General features: G+C 36.7%; 1 protein-coding gene across 2 annotated transcripts in view; it reads left to right on the top strand.

The window, feature by feature from the left end:
• npm1b (nucleophosmin 1b) overlaps positions 1 to 11,296 on the top strand; it is a 47,932-nt gene extending 36,636 nt beyond the window's left edge. For both annotated transcript variants that reach the window (XM_065263866.2, XM_065263865.2), the window contains exons 9-11: positions 3,974 to 4,081; positions 5,031 to 5,105; positions 9,574 to 11,296. In XM_065263866.2, the coding sequence (XP_065119938.1) occupies positions 3,974 to 4,081; positions 5,031 to 5,105; positions 9,574 to 9,618 (228 nt within the window). In that variant the 3' untranslated portion in view covers positions 9,619 to 11,296. The remainder of the gene's footprint in view (positions 1 to 3,973; positions 4,082 to 5,030; positions 5,106 to 9,573) is intronic.
• The last annotated feature ends 6,922 nt before the right edge of the window (positions 11,297 to 18,218 follow it).

Raw genomic sequence — 18,218 nt, 5'->3', positions numbered from 1 at the left:
AACGGAATTTGCAAAAATTAAAACGGAGAAAACGGAATTTGGGAAAAAATAAAACGGAATTTGGGAAAAAATAAAACGGATTTTATAGATCCCTACTTTTGTTCTATCCGTACAGTAGGTGCGTTCCTTGGGGATCAACCCATTAGGGCTGAACACGCATGACCACGCAAGATGGTCTCAGTTTGGTTTGTTTACTCTCATACAAGCCCAAATTCTTGCTCTCTGGGCCCTAAAATGATCCATCAGGCATTGCATTACAGGTGATGCTGATGTTTCTGTAGCAGTTTCTGCAGATCTTTCTTGCACATACATACACACTCTTTCTCCATGCATTCCCACTCTTTCTGTTTCTCTCTCACTGTGAAAAACACGACTCTGTCCATCACTGTAACCCTGCAATCAGTGTGGATTCCTGGCTGGGCTGCGTGCATGGACAGGCCAGTGTGTGCATGTGCATACGTTTACATCAGCATGCAACAGAGGGACAGTATATCACATCAAAGCCGGACACACACCTGTGCCCAATGAGCATGCACACAAACACACACATACACACACACATGCTCTCATAGTGGGTGGACACCAGATTCTTTAGTGAAGTTGTAATATTACAGACATTTACCCCTACAATCCCTCTGACCCTCTTTATGTGACCAAACTTCAGCAGACACATAAAACATTTTCCCTAAAACGTGCCAACAAAATCTGTTTCCCTCCAAGTTGGAGGCGTTTAGCTGGTGCGGAATTGATATGACGGTAACAAAGATCATAGCGGGAATTGTTTGCAGATGCCAGTGTTTTGATTATCCAGTGTTAAAAAATTCATAGTTTAAACGTGGCTTCATGTCCTAGTTTTAATCGTGCTGATGTGTTAGGTTGTTTGATATATCTTGACGATTTTTATTTTAAAATGTAACATTGCATTATTGTGTTTATTATGTGTTTAAAGCATAATTACTTTTTTAATCTTGCATAGTTGTTTTTTATGAAATGCAATGCATGCCTTCTGCTTTACATCTTCTTAGTCTCTCTTTCACTCTCTCACTTCTTTTTCTCTCGCTATCTCTCTCCCTCTTCTTTTTTTCTCGCTATCTCTCTTTCCTTCTCTCTTTTTCTCCCTCTCTTAGGGAACCCAAATGTTGTGCTTGGCTTGCAGGTGTTTTCTAAATTCGGGTATTTTTAAGTGTTTGTCTCCCCAACACAGTTTGCGTATCATGACGATAACGTTGCACTGTTTTCATTGAAAATATATTTTTTGTGTTGCCGTTCCAGTGAAAATACGTTTCAGGGAAGGGAAAGTTTTTACACTTCCATCTGAAGTAAATCATTCAGTTAAAAAATAGCAGTAATGCAGGTCACGGGACTAAAAAAGAAAATCATTCTTACTCAGTATGTGCATTCTCTGGGATTCAAACCAATGCCGTTTCCATGTTACTGTACTCCTCTTACTTAGAAAAATAATCGGATTATGGACATTGGCATTATGGAATAAAAGTCATAGCCATCCTACTTGTCTTTATTAGACACAAAGTGTTTTGTACAGCACTTTGGTCAGTGTAAGCTGAGTCTTACTTCTTTCCCCATCATTCACGACTTATTGTCGATTAAAGCTCCCGTCTGTCTGTGTTTTTGAAGCTTTGATTGTGTTTACAGTGAACAATATAACGTGTTCATTTTTCACGTGTAAAAAAGCGGTGTTTTTCAAACAATTTACTTCTCTGTAGTATTATTTTCACTGTCCTCAAAACGGTCTGATGTCTTCCTTGTTCTGTGAAGTCCCTCCTTTTAGAAATATGTAACCAGTTCTGATTGTGTAGTTTGTTTAGCGTTGTAATTCGATAGCAGCTTAGCTTGCCGTTAGCTTAGCTGGCGACTGACGTATTACTGTGGGCGGAGTTTAGTCAAAAAAAAAAACTGTTCTAGTGACGTCATTAAAGCAGGAAGTAGAGGGCTGTAGTACAAACCGGCTGTTCGCTGTAGGCTTTGAAAGAGGAATTCTATTAAAGAAAATATATCGCCTGGCAGTGAACTTTGAGCTTTATCATTTTACAGGTATTATTTATGCTATTACAGCAACATTACACACTAACTAGGGTTTAAACCTTTAAGAGAAAACATTTGCATAAAAAAAAGTTCCTGATACATTTTTATGTTTATCTGCAATACCGCGATTATACACTAGTTGGACTTACCCAATGGACTTCCCCCAATAGGCTTTATGACCAGCTGCACTACTTCCTGAACTTCAGCCAGCTCCTTGTTTCCTGTCTGCCATTATTGGACAAACTGATTAATCCAGGTGTGCCTGACAGTAGTCACAACAACAATAATCAGACACACCTGGATTAATCAGTTTGTCCAATAATGGCAGACAGGAAACAAGGAGCTGGCTAAAGTTCAGGAAGTAGTGCAGCTGGGCATAAAGCCTATTACCCTAGACCAGGGATTCCCAAAGTGTGGTGCGCGCACCCCCAGGGGTACGGGAGCTGCCAACAGGGGGTGCACGAGAGGAAAAATTTAATGGCGGTCTGTTTCTTTAAGTGAGATTTTTCCATACAATAAATGAATAAAAAAACATGAACAGTAAACATTTCCTTTGTAATCGCTTTTATTTTAAATAAAAAACTATAATTTAGTAGTTTTTGATAGAAACGTAGAAGACAGCTGCTGTCTTTTTCTTCGCACTGCTCTTCTGTTATGCACTGCTGCCGCTATTTGCCTGTCAACTCGTTTCATTAATTCCATATATATTATAAATATGCTTGGCTGAAATCAGGGAAACTGTCAAGTGGGACGTCTTATGATAAAGTTGTTAGTCACGAAGGAGGAGAGGGACCAAGAGAGAGAAACTTTTTTCCATGGCAAAAATAGAAAAAATGAAATGTAACGAGACTGAGGCACGTCTAATTCACATGATACGCGAGCAATGTGTTTTCATGCATGGTAGAGAGACCGCCAATGAATTATTTAATAAAATACATAAATACTTACAAAAACACTGTAGAGAACTTATTAAAAGCATTCATTTAATTTAGTTTGAAACTTGAGCTGTTATAATGAATCTGCAAACTATTATACACCTTTTGTGCAAAGGCTTTTGTGAATGATGGGTCTGCACGTGACGCACGCATCTTGAGGGAGAGCGCACTGGTAAACATGAGGAAAGCTCTCATATGTCATCTATTAGCTGGTGACAGTAAGTGTAAGTTTTTTAACCATAGTAAACTCGAATGGCGTATAAATATCAAAGTGGTTAAATGCATACACGGGGCGCACATCATCTATGCTGAGGGTAGCTGCGTCTAGTCGTAGTTTCAGATGGTGCAACACGAGTAAATATTTTTCACAATGTCGGACGAAGCTAAGCCCGACGTAGGACTTACACTCAACTTCTTTACGTCTGGCTGGTGCAACCGGCCCCTGGTTATTTGCGCATGATTAAACACGAGTCTTTATGGCAAGAAAACAAATCTTTGTTGGGTTTTTTTTGTTTGTTTGTGGGGATTGGGGTTGCGCCAACCCAGTTGGGACATAGAAGGTGGTGGGCAGGAAAAAAAGTTTGGGAACCGCTGCCCTAGACGCACTTACCCAATTTATGAAAAAATAAAGCCAAAACGTTATTTACTAATTTTAAACTCTGTGTATGTTTTGATAATCTAACAAAATTCCTTCACAAAAATGCAATTATTTTAGCTTTTTGCAAAAAAAATTTTTTTAAAGATAAACTGGAAATATTTTTTTCCCCGTTTTGTTTTTTGTTTGTTTGAAAGCAGAGGATCTGTTTCTTTTATTTGATATATTTGTATGTTTAAATATATATTTGAATAAATTTTCCTGGAAGGCATTTTGTGAAAATCACAAAAAATGGCTGGCGGGCAACTTTTCAAAAAATTGCTGGCGGTGAATGAGTTAATGTGGTTTATAAAAACCTACTTTCTTATTTTATTCATCATGCGATTTCTCTCATTCACAGACACCACAGAAGTCAAAAGACAAGTCTGCGGCAGGTTCGTCCGGGAAGTCTCCCAGCACTCCGGACCTGAGTGAGATCAAAAACAAGCTGGCATCGGCAGCTAAAGAGGTACGCTTACAACGCAACATATTTTGTACCAAGGTGTGTCTCTCTGCTAACAATGTTTGCATTACTCTTGATTGAGTTGATAATCGCACACATGCAGTCGCTTAAGCCAAAGCCCTGACATACAAACAAATGCATACACATGCCATGCATTAAGCAGGCCAGCTCAGCAAAGCATTGGGTGGTCAAATATTAATGAGGTGTCTTAGTATCAAGACTACGGCCTGGGGGGAATGACCACCCATATGACATCACCATATCGACCATGTGCCGGGATTAACCCGCCTTCCTGAGCCCACCTGCTTGCTCACTTCCTCAATCAACTAAACACCCGGATTCATCCGCCACCCCGGACCACTAACTGCATATGGAGACCACCACTATCTCTGCATCTCTTCATCATCATCTTCTCCATTAGAGACCAGATTTGTCTTATTTAATAAACATTGCTAGTTCACTCTCCCATAAACAAAAAAGTGATAATCATGATAAATTAATCTGTTGAGGTTTTTCTGTTCCCTTGTAAATGTAAAGTATGTTTTCCATTTGTTTACACCGTGACAACAACATCGTAGATTCTCTACTTAAACTTTAGTTTGAGAAAAGCCTGGATGACTTAAAACCTCCAGAAACATAAGATGAACTGATTAGTATGTCGTAATATCTAGTTTGAAGCTGTAAGTATTTAGCGGATGGGTCGCGTCGAGCAGATCGATGATTTGTGTTGGTGTGATTTCATTCGGTCTGCTGTAGATAAGGCGAACTGGAATTACAGTAAAGGCCACAAAAAATATGTCTTCACTGAAGTGCGTCCAACGCCGAACGACTCGCCCTGTTCATCAGCACAGCAGAGCTCTGGCTCGCGGTCAGAATGATCTCAACACTTAGCAGAGAGACAAAAGTGATGAAAAGAGTCATTTTCATTTCTTCACAAATATGTTTTTCTCCACAGGGGAGGCCGCTTCCAAAAACGGAACAGAAGTTTGAGAACTACGCTAAAAGCTCGTTCAAGATCTCGGATAAACAAGTGAGTATCACAGCTTTTGTAAAGCGCCAAACGCTCTTTGGCTAGTTTATAGTGCAAAAACACGCGTACACCCTTGAAAACAATTTTGGCCCTGTCAAAATCGAGAAAGACTTCTAAGAGGTCTTTATAAATGTAAGAAATGACAGAGTGCACTTACGGTGCACTTAAGAGATTAAGTGAGTGACTGTTCAGTCGGCAAGAGAGAGATATTAAAGCATTAGGTAGGTAGAATAGAAATATTGTATAGAAACAGAATGCAGATGGTCTCGTTGTACATTGCGGGTTTTTTAGTGTTAAGGTCCTATCACTCCAAACAAAATTAAACATAAACTATATTGTTAAATATAGCTCCTCAACTTGGTCCATCTGTATTTTTACCTTCGCAAGGGGAAATGCATATGAGGAATGCAACGCACATTTTTTTGACCTGACGGGATAGACATAGAACTGATGCATTGTTACATTTTTTAAAGAGGCACATGTTAAGGTTTGCATCTATGCTTAGGCTACGACATGCAAATGACGCAGAAGTATAACTGGACTTTATTCCAGTAATGCTCAGCCAATCAAGAAATCAAGAAAAAGAAAAACAATGCAGTTAAAAAGATCAGCGTTTACAGGGATCTGCAAAGACGACTACATGTATTATATATGCCATGCCAGTAGAGGGCGATGTTACTTTGTAAAGAAATACTACAAACCTGCACACATATGCATTCCTCTGCAGAGCTATAAATGTAGAGTTTGGTTCCAGAATGCAATAAATCAATTTCGACTTATTTTGGTAAAAATGTGTTTTCTATACCAAGAAAGTGACAAGCATCTTTAGGTTATAATAAAAATAAAAATGTAAAATCCATAATTTGATTTTCAAAGATTTATTATAAAAACTGATTATTTTTGGCAAAATGCAATAAATCTCTTGAATCAGTATATAAATGTGCATTCATCTTTGCCATGTTATATACAGTAAGTTGACTAGTGGTATACACTGATTAAAAAAGAAACATTAGTGGCAAATAATGAAAACACTTAATTTGTCATATTAAAAACACTGTCATTGCTGCTGTCATCCTTGGGACATTGTCACTGAACTTTATTGACAGCGATCAGCTGTAAAATATTTTGGTCCTGCTCGATTTTCATTGACTTCGAGTAAAACAATGTAAAGTTTTTCATAAGATCCCCTGGGGTCAATGTGTTAGCATAACCCCATTCACACAGACCTCTGGTCCCAGAAAATACCCGTAAAATTGCCAGACAAGCGTCTGTGTGAACAAAAACTCGTTCCCTTAATCTTCTGGGATCGTTGCCGGAAAGAGGACCTAGTAAGATACGCGGGTAACCCTCTGTGTGAACAAGAAGCCGCAAGAATGCCGTAATGGGCGTGTCGAAGTGAGGACGCGCGCGTCATCATCACAACACAAGTTATGGTTCAGCTCCTTAAAACGAGAGATAACATGCATATAAACATTCACCACGAGAAATGTTGCAAACTAGATTGAAGCAGTTATCAGGAAATGATATATGAGACGCATAAACAATGACGCACGTGCCGTAGTGAGGGTCCCCTGAAGATGAAGTTGGTTCAACTCTTTAAAATAAGGAATTTACAACATTCACGACGAGAAATGTCAGCAAACTGGACTGAAGCAGATATCAGGTAAGTAAGCTCGTTACTTACTGCGTTGAAACAGAGATCATTCAGCAGCATAAAAGAATATCGTGTCACGTGCTCATTTGAGCTATAATAAACGAAAATACCCGCACGTCATCCCACCAAGATATATCGTTCAGCTCCTCAAAATGCGGGTTTTAAATGCATATAAACAATCACGATGAGAAATGTCTGAAAACTGTATCAAAGCAGAAATCAGGGAGGTCGTCAAATATCCACTCTGAAGCTGAGATCATTCACCAGCATAGAACTGTGCGTTCACGCGCTCCTTTATAGTCTTATTATAAACAAAAATACAGCGAGTTGTTTCTGGAGAGAGAAATAATATATAATATGCAAACTTCAGACGCTGCGTAGAAGAGAGGGCGGGACTTTCAATAGGTCACGTGTCTTTCCGGGACCGTCACATGCCGGGTAAACTTGGCAGTGTGAATGAAAAAAAAATCTAACTATTCCGGAAAAATCCAGGATGCATATCCCGTGTATTTTACGGAATTTCTGTGTGAAAAGGGCTCATGACAGAAGCTTGATGATGTCGTGTGAGAAAAAGCAACAGCCGGCATTTTTCTTTCGCCCGAGTGCCTCTAATGTAAATTATTCGATTTTGATGGCTTACGTTTCTTCCACGCCCCAGAAAATCACCACAGGTTTATCAATGCCATTAAAAGCATTAATATGTTTTTGTTTGTTTGTTGATCAAGAAGTACAAAGTAGATGAGGAAAACTAGGAGCCACCATTGTTGTTTACAATGCGTGGAATGGTGCACTGTGATTGGTTAAGCGGATTTATTGCATTCTGCAGAGAAGGAGGACTGCCGTTTATCACGTTTTGGGAAAAAGGGAGAAAAGACAGAATAACAAGAATTTACTTTTTAATACTGACCTGATACAATACCGATTTTGGTGGTAATTTAAAAAAGGCATTTATCGCGTTTTGGAACCAAACTCTTCAAATACAAACAATCAAGACAGCAAAAGCATTGAGCTGTTTTGTTTAGTGTACCAAGAGGTAAGTTTGAGGGCTGTGCAATAATCGGTTTTTATTGAAAAAAAAATTATTCAAACAATTACAAAACCAAGATAATCGAGGTAAAACAATTATTGTGCAATTAAAATATAAATTGCATGCTGCTGGACCGATGTGTTTGTAAGGCACCTCGAAGGCACCACTTGCAACATTTTCATAATTAAAAGGTTAAATAAATGCAGGAGGCATTTTAATTAAAATCTGACTTTTTCCATGTTTAAGTGCTATAATTTTGTCCCCCGTGCTTTTATCAAACAAGAAAATGTGACAAACCTAGAAATGCATTGGTATCATCTTAAAAGTTGCCGTTTTCAGGACCCCATTATTTAAACAAACAGCCAAAACACACACACAAAAAAAAAACATTTAAAATCTTTGTTGTGTAAACATGTGGCATATTGAGATTTTCCTGCATGTTTTTATATCAGAGGATGAAATATGTACTCCATGACCTCTTGGCATTCAGAAGAACAGGAGGGATCTGTCAGGACAGACATGTCTGGCTGTGATTTAAATGCCTCGTTCACTCATTCCTCTATCTCAGTGTCTTTTAAGTCAAAGTTTTTCTCATGTGTCAAGTTGGGTGTCGACCTAACATATTAAAGTAGTGTAAAACAGGCTTCACAAATGATGACGGTTAGGTTAAAAGAGAAAAATCTCTCAACTAAACCTCACCATCACGTCTGCCTCGTATCAGAGCATGAAGTGTTAGTTTCTCTATTAGCGGTTCCAAGAAAATAGATTTTATTTTAAACTAAATTTTTTTGCCATTTTACCCAAAACTTGCCTATTGCATCTAAATATGCAACTAGTGGTTCTTTTTAAATGTTTGGGTCTGTTTATTATTTAGTTGATTTAATAATGTGTTCATAATGGAGTAAACTTTGAATAGTTATTAGCTTTTGGAACTTATTTGGCTAATTTTATTTACAGAACACAATTGTAAATAACCGTATGCCTTCTTATTTATTAATCGCTTTGAAAAACATCTGCTAAAAGAATAAACGTAAATGTTCGTTTTAAATGTTACAAAGTATAATTTGTTGCATAATACAAAATTAATTGCTGTTATGTAATATTAATTTGCTTTGGAAGAAATGTATGTGTCATTCCTTACTGATGTTAAACAGAGACAAAAAGCGAGATTTTAATTATTTGGATAATGGAAAAGAAAATACTGCATGTGTCTTCTCTGGGTACCTCGTGTCACTATTTGGAGTGCCCTGGCAACAACATTTTGGATAATTTCTGTAACAAATTGGCCTGAACACACTTGCATTAGTGCACAGTCAATATGAATTACTAAGGTTGGATTGGTCAGAGTAATGTTAATAGCTAAGGGTCAGCATGACAGCTCTGAAAGATTCGGAAAGTAGCACGTTTATGTCAGTCAAGTGTTGTGCACCATTGTCGTGCAAAAAAACGAGACATTTCAGTGCCGAGCAGGTGTTCGCGTGCGTGTTTTCGTGTAGAAGCGGCTCAGCAGGCAAAGACGTGCGAGACGTCTTTGTCAAAGCGAGGCGCTAGTCATACCCTCTGGTATGTGCACCAACTGCCCCCCTTTCCTCCGGGCTCGGCACTGTAGTTATACCCCAGACGCGCCGCTAATGTGAAGCTTTCCGTCCAAACTGACTCGCACGCCTCTAATTATTAAGCATCCAAATGAGTCGCTACATCAGAGAAACCCAGTTCCTACTTTAGCAACTCATCCTTCTCACCCCCCCCCACCTTCTTCTCCTCTCCCCTCATTTGTTTTCTTGCAGGTGATCAAAGACCTTTGGAAGTTTGTACAATCACTGAAAAAGTAATGGCAGCTCTGTGCAGAAGTCTGAGGTCGGCCAGTGACTCCTTCAGCTGCGCGATCTGGCCTCTTCCTCACCGAACACGATCCTCATAGAGCTAAAAAGCCTTCGGCAATGGAGATATTATGGTTCATGTTTGATCTTTTCTTTGAATGATAGATGATGATTTTCTTTTAAAACATTATTGAAATGTTTTTGTCAGGCTGTTATCATTTTAAACTAATTTTTAAGGGTGAATCTCACAAAATCTATATAGGTTATGCATCATCTCTAAATGAATAGAGAAAAATATTTTGAGTGTTTTCTGAGATTTTTTGCATTGCATTGTGACTTATTTTCATGACTTTTAAGCCAGTTATGTGCTTATACTTATCACTGTTATGTGACATAAATGATTTATTACATATGTTTTTGTATAATTATATCATGGGTTTAATAAAATAAAATAAAATTTTACTGCAGTAATACATAATACATTCAAAAGCATTACAGTTATGAAATGTGCTTGTCTGTCATGAAAATAATTCTTCCGATGCAAAAAAAATTGTAAGGGTCCTAAAAGAAAATGTTTAATTTTCTTCATACATTAATTTAATTTTTATTTTGTACTGAATGTGAAATTTTTCTTGAGATTCACCTGTAAATGCTTAAAAAATTGATCGCCACTGAACTGATGCTCATTGGTGCTTATTTCTCATATAATAATAATTTGTTTAAAAAAATTCAAGGTTTAAAATTGATCTTACTCTACCTGTAGCCATTTTCTGTAAATACTCCTCTTTATCTGAAGGCAGCTGACATTGCTAATAACTCCTAAAGATGCTTAAATGTTAAAGATTCCGTCGGATTTCAAGTATTCCGTCCGGCATGAAATTCCTTCTAAATCGAGGATTCCCAGTGTTCCGTATAGCTCTCAGGTTTCTTCCCTGCCGCGACCTGTATGGCCTTTATCATTTACACACTGTAAGCTTGAATACATTTAAGCTTTGCCCTCATCTTAAATGCTTTAGATGCTCATGAAAACGGAGAAGTTCGGTCTAAAGTTTATACCTCGTAAAAAAAAAAAAGATTGTTAGTCCCCTAGTATTAGGTCATTAAATACGACAACAATACTGTTTAATTGATAAAATGCTTGAAAACTAAACTTTTCATTTTAATTTTTTGCAATAAGCTTTTTTATTTTGTTAGTGCTAACCCCTAAATATACGTAGGTGGTTTTTTGAGAGAGTCTGTCCTCAATCTGTTATAATTTCTTTGACGCATGTTGTGTTGCTTTAAGTTTGTACAGATGTGATTTTTTTTACACATCGTCTGTATTGCATATGAGCAGCGCATGGTAACAAAACATCATCAGCCCTCATATAATCAACGGTATGTGTCTATACTGTTAGTCATTTTTCATTGACTATAAAGGGAGCACTGTAGGGTCGTTGCATTATGCCACTCGTATGCAGTATAGATGAGATGTCTTGTCATGGATGAAAAAAGGAAAGAAACCAGGTTTATACTGTTTTACATCCTTTTTGTTTTTTCTTTAAATAATGTGAAGTTACCTATACTCTGTACTGAAGTTACTCATGTGTCTCTGCAAAGATCACCAAGTGCAACCAATAAGTTGTTGTTATGGTGTATAGATGCAACTGTGTGATTCTTTACAAAGTAATAAACTGTTCTTTTATCTTAACTTTCATCTTAATTTTTTCTGTTCCCAATTATTTTTCTCTAACAAAGCTTTCTCTTAGTTGGGGTGTGTTTCTAAAACTATGTATGTTTAGAGGAAAATACTAGCTTATTAAATCATACAATATTCAGTATAACTGTATAATGTCTGCTATTTTTTAAATTACACATTATGCACACAATGATTATTTAAACAGTGCAGTGTGTAAAGAGTTAAACAACTTGGTTTTGCAAGTCAATTCAACCCATTACTATTTAAAGTTTTGATTAGTTGACATAACAAATAAAGTTAAACATTTCAGCATGTTTTTATAAGTTAAGTTAAACAAAAATATATGTTGATTTGACATAATATTTTACTCTGTGCATATTGTGAGAAAAAAACCCTAGCTGTCACTGGGGCAGTACTTTTTAAAAATGTCCTAATATGTTTCTTTTAGATGTGTAAGGGTGAGCGGGGCACAAACTAACGCGGGGTTAATTGTAACAAGGCTACTTTCAGACTGATCTCATGGAAAGCTTGTTATAGTCACGAAAATTTTGATTAATTTATTTGTGTCCATGGCACAAAATGTATCTTTTTTGTGAGCATGAATGTCTTTCGTGTCACTCCAACGAATTTCTATAAATAGTTCTATGTGTCCATGGTACGACTTTCTTTGTTTTTCGTGTTATTTTTATGTATTGTTTTCTCATAGATTTTTCCTATTTTCTTACAATTGTCGCTTGGGGTTGGGGTTAGAATCACTTTCTGTTACATTTTTAGACACCCAAACACCATCTACTCCAGGCGAGAATCATTTTTAAAAGCAGAAGAAAAACATGTAGACCCAAAAGTACATCCTAACTCAAACCCCATATTTAACCCCAACCGACAATGATTTTTTTAAAACAGGAGGAAAACAATGAGAAAACAATACATAAAATGAAGAGGAAAAAGAAAGTCATGCCACCGACACGAAGAACTATTGATAAAAGTTTGTGCTAGTGACAGGAAAAAGACATTTATGCTCAAGGCATGGAAAAAAGCTGAATTTCGTGCCATGGACATGAATTAATTAATAAAAATTTTCGTGACTGTAACACGACTTGCCATGAGATCATGTTGGCTACTTCATATATTTATAGAGGGCCGTGCTTTTGGTCTTTTTCTCTTACTGTCAGATGATCTCATGTGATTTTGTAAAAAGATTTGATGTGTTTTCAGTAAGATGTTGAACAAATAAGTGTTTTAGAGACATTTATTCATCTTCATTCATAAGATCTTCATTCATCTTTTTTCGATTTCTGAGTTGGGTGTGTAAGTCACCAAATCCAACCTTATATTATTTAAATCACGGTCTTGTTACCTAAAACATAACACCATTTTAAAACATGTCAGCACCTCCTAGTAACTGATAGCTGGGATTGAAAAATTTTGACACGGCGGGGTTAGTTGTCACACTGTGTTGCAATTAAACCTCAGGTATACAATGATAATGAAATGAAAACATGTAAATACTATTCATCAAAATTATAACTATTAATACAATATCAGGGCAAATAACTCACTATTACAATTTTTTTGTCTTAATTTTGCAGCCCTTTCAAAAAAAATCTATTTATATGCATTGATGCATAATACGAGGATGGTTAGACGAAGGGTCATGGATGGATAAATGTGTGGATATCTATCTATTATAGACAGATATATAAACAATATCCATCTTTAGTATGCAGAAAGATATTTTTATTGAAGTATTTGCATTTAAACTAAATTTTCTAGCAGGTTTTACAACAAACCCTCTGTTTGTTGGGGTAAGTTGTAACGTTTGCACTCTTGTCATTTTCAGTGTAATTGTACAATAACGGTAGGTCCCACAAAAAACAAAACTTTAAGTGTCCACTGTAAACAATTTCTGTAGAAATGACAGTATTACTGGGTATTACTTGCAACTAGCTGCTAGAAACTTACTGTATATATTTTACTTTTTATGTTATTTACTGGGAACAGTTTTTCACATTTTCAGTCTTTATCTTTTACGTTAAGTTACTGGCAACCAGATGCATAATTACAGCTAATTTTTACAATGTTCATTTGTAGCAGAGATGTGTGTGTTGATTGTTTACAAATATTAATCTAACTTAAAACGCGTTACTTTGTGCCCCGCTCACCCCTACCCTTGTCTTAATATGTATATTTTAGGTACAGGTGTGTATACATCTGGTACAATATGTACCTCTGAATTATTAATTTGAACTCTTTAGGTGCAAAGGTGAAAGTGTATACTGCAGAAATTGTATTAGAAATAGTTTTTTTTTTAAAACAAGAGCATGTGATTCAAGACATAAGTAATGTGTCCAAATGAAAATGCTGTGCAACTCCACACAATGATATTTGATGTGCAGTTATGTAAAATGCTTTTAGGATTAATGATTCACAAAGATGCAACACTGCCAAAATACAAACACTGCTCACATTTCTTGTTGCACCTCCAAAACCATTTGTGCAAATGTGAATCTAATTCTTTAGGAACCCTGACAGACATTTTCTTCATCTTCAGAGAGTGGTTTTCAATTGTTGAGTTTCAGTTGTCCCATTTTGACTTTCAATTATTATTAAATGAATGAAAGCAGAACAGACCATGTTGCCTTCTATTTGCTAGATGTAATGATACTGAAGATGTGTGGGTTGTGTCTAGATGGCAAATGTTATTCTGTCAAACTCTTTCCCTACAAACAGGAGCCAGTCTGCATCCGTAATCCAGTAACACCTTTGTGCTACAGTGGGATGAAACGGTGTCTTACTATTTAGCTCCTTCAACACACAAATAAATAACAGAAAAATACATCATTCTGCTATTTGTATTTGCCAAGCCTTTACATTTAAAATTAGCATTTTAGGCAATTTTTAGAGATATCTAGGAGAGAAGCAAGTTTTGTATTCTCCATTCTGAGTTCTGAGACAGTTACAAACTTTAGGCCCTCTAGTGGTAAAATACTAGAAATAAATTAACTAGACTTGGGTAACTCAAGTTAAATTTTATAGGGTTCTCCTAAAGTTTCATTGCTAATTTAGATTTATAAATTCTTCTTCTTTTAGTCACCACATGGGGGCGATAATGGCTTATAATGACAGTGATTTATGGAACGTTGTATCCCATCTGAGCGTAAGGGGCAATTAATCACCCTCTCACCTGAATTACGCCCTATTATGTCTTCTGACACTCACCCACTTCCTGTTGTCTAAGACCACGGCAGGAAGTGAGCTCAGCAGACAGGGCAAGACATGAAGCATTACTGTGCGGAATTTCCCCTCTTTCCCAAGGGATAGGAATTCCAGATCAGCACACGCTACAGGCAGAAACAGGGATGCAGGAGAACTTACAGAAATCTCACCTGAAGCCATGAGCTGTTCCAGTCAGTGGTTAGCAGAAATTTTCACTACTCATAGCTGCACAAACATAAGTGTCAGCGAGATAACGTAATGCATTTCCATGCCATTTAATAATGGGCTGGAACTCGAGCAAATGTCCAGGTTGTCCCGAACACTGTTGCAGAGTGTGCATTAATGTTTACTGCGTGCAAACACTGGCTCTTTAAAGGAACAGTTCACCTGAAAGAAAAATCATTTTGTGGAGAAAAAAAGAAAATAATTTCCACACAATAAAAGTGAATGGGGACTGAGCCTTAATCCACTTCAGGTATGTCTAAAAAGCTGTGTGCTATAAAAATGCACAATTTGTACTGTGTAATGCATCCCACAATGCAATGGGCTTGACTCAGTGGTCTGCAACCAGTGTTATAATCACGATCATTATTTGATAGCACTGCTGTTGTTCGGTCACGGCAGTCATTTCAGTTTGACTGGTTAAAATGCATGCTCACTATACAGGGAATCAGGCTGTATACCTGGGCAAGGTAAAACAAAGGCTTCATGCATACGGTGAAGAAATCAGACAGCAGATGAGACGGATTTGTAAACGTTGACTGTGGGCGAGTCAAAGAATGGCAACTTGGCATGTTTTGTGTGAACCCTCGGGGATAAAACTGGTTGGATCAAGGCTGATTAAATGTTTGACGTACCTTCAGTTTCAGCTGTCATGAGCTTGGCAGTGATATGGGTCTGTGATGTATGTGATAGTGGTTGTTTGGTTGGGTTAGACCGGGACACAACCAGAACATGGGTCACGTTCAGAACCTTGACTACTGTACATGTATGATGGTATTATTACTTCATGTCTGTTTGCTTTGAGGTCATGTTAGTGTAACGCCTTTTCAATGAAAACTAGCAATTACAATCACCTAATATTTAAACTATGATTGATGAAAATGTACAGCTGACACTTTCACCAAGTGTTCCTCTAGTTCTGTTGGTAAAGTTTTGCTCCCTGTGAATGCACTGTAAACTTATTCGGATATCTGCCAATATGCGTAAATGTAAATCCTCTTTAATGTTCAGACCAAATCTACCCCCTAGGGTACATGTGAGCATTTTTTGGGACTGCTTGTTGTTCAGTATATTTCATAAAGATTTGGTGCTTCCTTTTATTTTTTAGAGCTACACCGAATTCATTCAAGTATACACTCAAAAAAAAAAATTGGGTTATTTTCAAACCAGCATTGGGTCAAAAAGTAATTAATTCAACCAATTGGACTATAATTTAGGTTAAACTGCTGGGTTGTTTTAACCCATTGTTGGGTGAAATATAAAACTTTTTTGGGTATAAGGGATAGTTCACTTAAAAATGGAAATTCTGTCATCATTTATTCACCCTTATGTTGTCTTAAACCTATATGAGTTTTTTATTTATTTTGATGAACACAAAATATGATACGTTTTGATAAATGATGGTAAGCACACAGCTGATGGTAACCATTGACTTCCATAGTAGAAAAACAAATATTATGGAAGTATTGTGATAAATGATGGTAAACACAGTTGCCCGTCCCCTTTGAATTCCATCGTATTTGTTTTCCTGCTATGGAAGTCAATGGTTACCATCAGCTGTGTGTTTACCATCATTTATCAAAATGTATCATCTTTTGTGTTCATCAAAAAAAAGAAATTCATACCGGTTCAGAACAACATTTTTATTTTTGGGTGAACAATCCCTTTAATTTAACCCAAAAACTGGGTTTGTCCCTTTTTGACCCAGCGTTTGGTTGAAAATAACCCAGCATATTTTTTTAATGTAGTGTTTCAAAATATACTGCCTACATTGCAAAAAATGATTTTCAAGAAAAAAAATTCTTAGTATTTTTGTCTTGTTTTCAGTAAAAATATCAAAAAAATAAAATAAAAATAAATTAAGATGCTTTTTCTTGATGAGCAAAATGACCTTTTTAGACCAAAAATATCAAATTTAAGTGATTTTGTGGATAAAATAAGCAAAAAAAAATCTTGAACATTTTTCTTAAACACTAAAATCAAGAAAAATATGTATGATACACAAGAATAATTTCCAACTTTATCTCTCCATTTCATACACATTCTTGTTTTTCAGGGCAAGAAAAACAATCTGAAAAAAGTTCACACCAGCAAGAGGGGCTGGAAATTGGGTATTTTCACGACCTCACAATGTTAATGAAACAGTTAAGTGCTTAGTTTGCTTCTAATTAACCAATGAAACAGAGAGCTTATGTTGCACAGATGAGATCGGAGTTGAACTTTTCCACTCAGCATAATGAGATCAAAGTGTTTTAAATTATTTCGTATTGCATTCATCGCCAAAGCTTGCAAATGGTAACCTGGATGCTGCAAATTATTTTGACACTGTTGGTTCAACATGAAAAATTTATTGATTGAAATTGATAAGACCTAAAAAGTTTTCAACAAATTTTCACCTAAAGGTGAGCAAAACGTCCCTTTGGGGATGTCTCCATCTGTAAAAATCCTATAAAATATAGTACACAAAGTTTTTTTATTGTAAAACTGCAGAAAGTTTAGGGTTATGGTTAGAGTGTGTGTACTAACAATTTATTGTGATGATATCTCAACAGATATTCAACTGACTATAAGTATCTTTGCAGGTGCAACTTATTCCACTAACCCAAACCTCTTCCCTAACCCCAACCCTTACAGTCTACTTATACTCTAATGACAGTTAGTTGACATATAGTTGCAAATGATTAAAAGTTAGTTGACATGTAGTTGCAAAGTTGTTTATAGTTAGTAGAATGTCTAAAGTGGACTATCAAAATAAAGTGTAACCATGTCTTATTTCTAATAAAGAAATAAGACATTTTCTACAAAAAAGTTCTGCAGCCAAATACTGTTATTTTACAGATTGTCTCCCGATTATTATGATCAAACACATTTGATAAAATGCCAATAAAAGAAAAAGTGAAAAAAAGACTTGATTGTGTGTGTTTTGTGTGTGTTCATGACTTCCAGTGGATGGGTAAAATGCAGAGGCAGACAAAAATACTGGGCACTATCACTGCAATACTGAAACACTTCAGTCACTTTCTGCCAGCTATGGGGATCAGACTCTCTACCCACGTGGCCACGATGCTTGGACAACACAAATCTGTGAATCACTGTGGTCGCTTTTACCTCCACTCTGTGTGAGCTTTATTTATAGGCTTCTTTGATCTCATGTCTTGACATTTTATATACTAAATAAGGCTCACTTTTGTGCACTCATACCATGGACTGTAAAAAAAGATGGACGACGCCTGTTCGTTCTCTTCCATTGGTGAAAAGTGAAGCCGCCAGTGACATCTTGGGTCTTGAGTCTGCGCAGTAGCGTTTTCGGGACCAGTCATGCGCAGTAGTGAGCAGGAAGTGAAGCCACGAAATCAAGACCCCTACCTCGCTCTCGCAGAATGTGCATATCACACGCTATCACAGCTGTCAATCATGACGTGACACCACTGTTTTTATATCATTAAATAACTAACTAAACACAAACCTATTTTAAAAACACACATTTGAATGTACA

The sequence above is a fragment of the Paramisgurnus dabryanus genome, chromosome 16 (assembly GCF_030506205.2).
Source record: "Paramisgurnus dabryanus chromosome 16, PD_genome_1.1, whole genome shotgun sequence".
In the NCBI taxonomy this organism is placed as follows: Eukaryota; Metazoa; Chordata; class Actinopteri; order Cypriniformes; family Cobitidae; genus Paramisgurnus; species Paramisgurnus dabryanus.
Note: the sequence above shows the minus strand (reverse complement) of the source record. Positions and strands in the feature narration are given on the sequence as shown.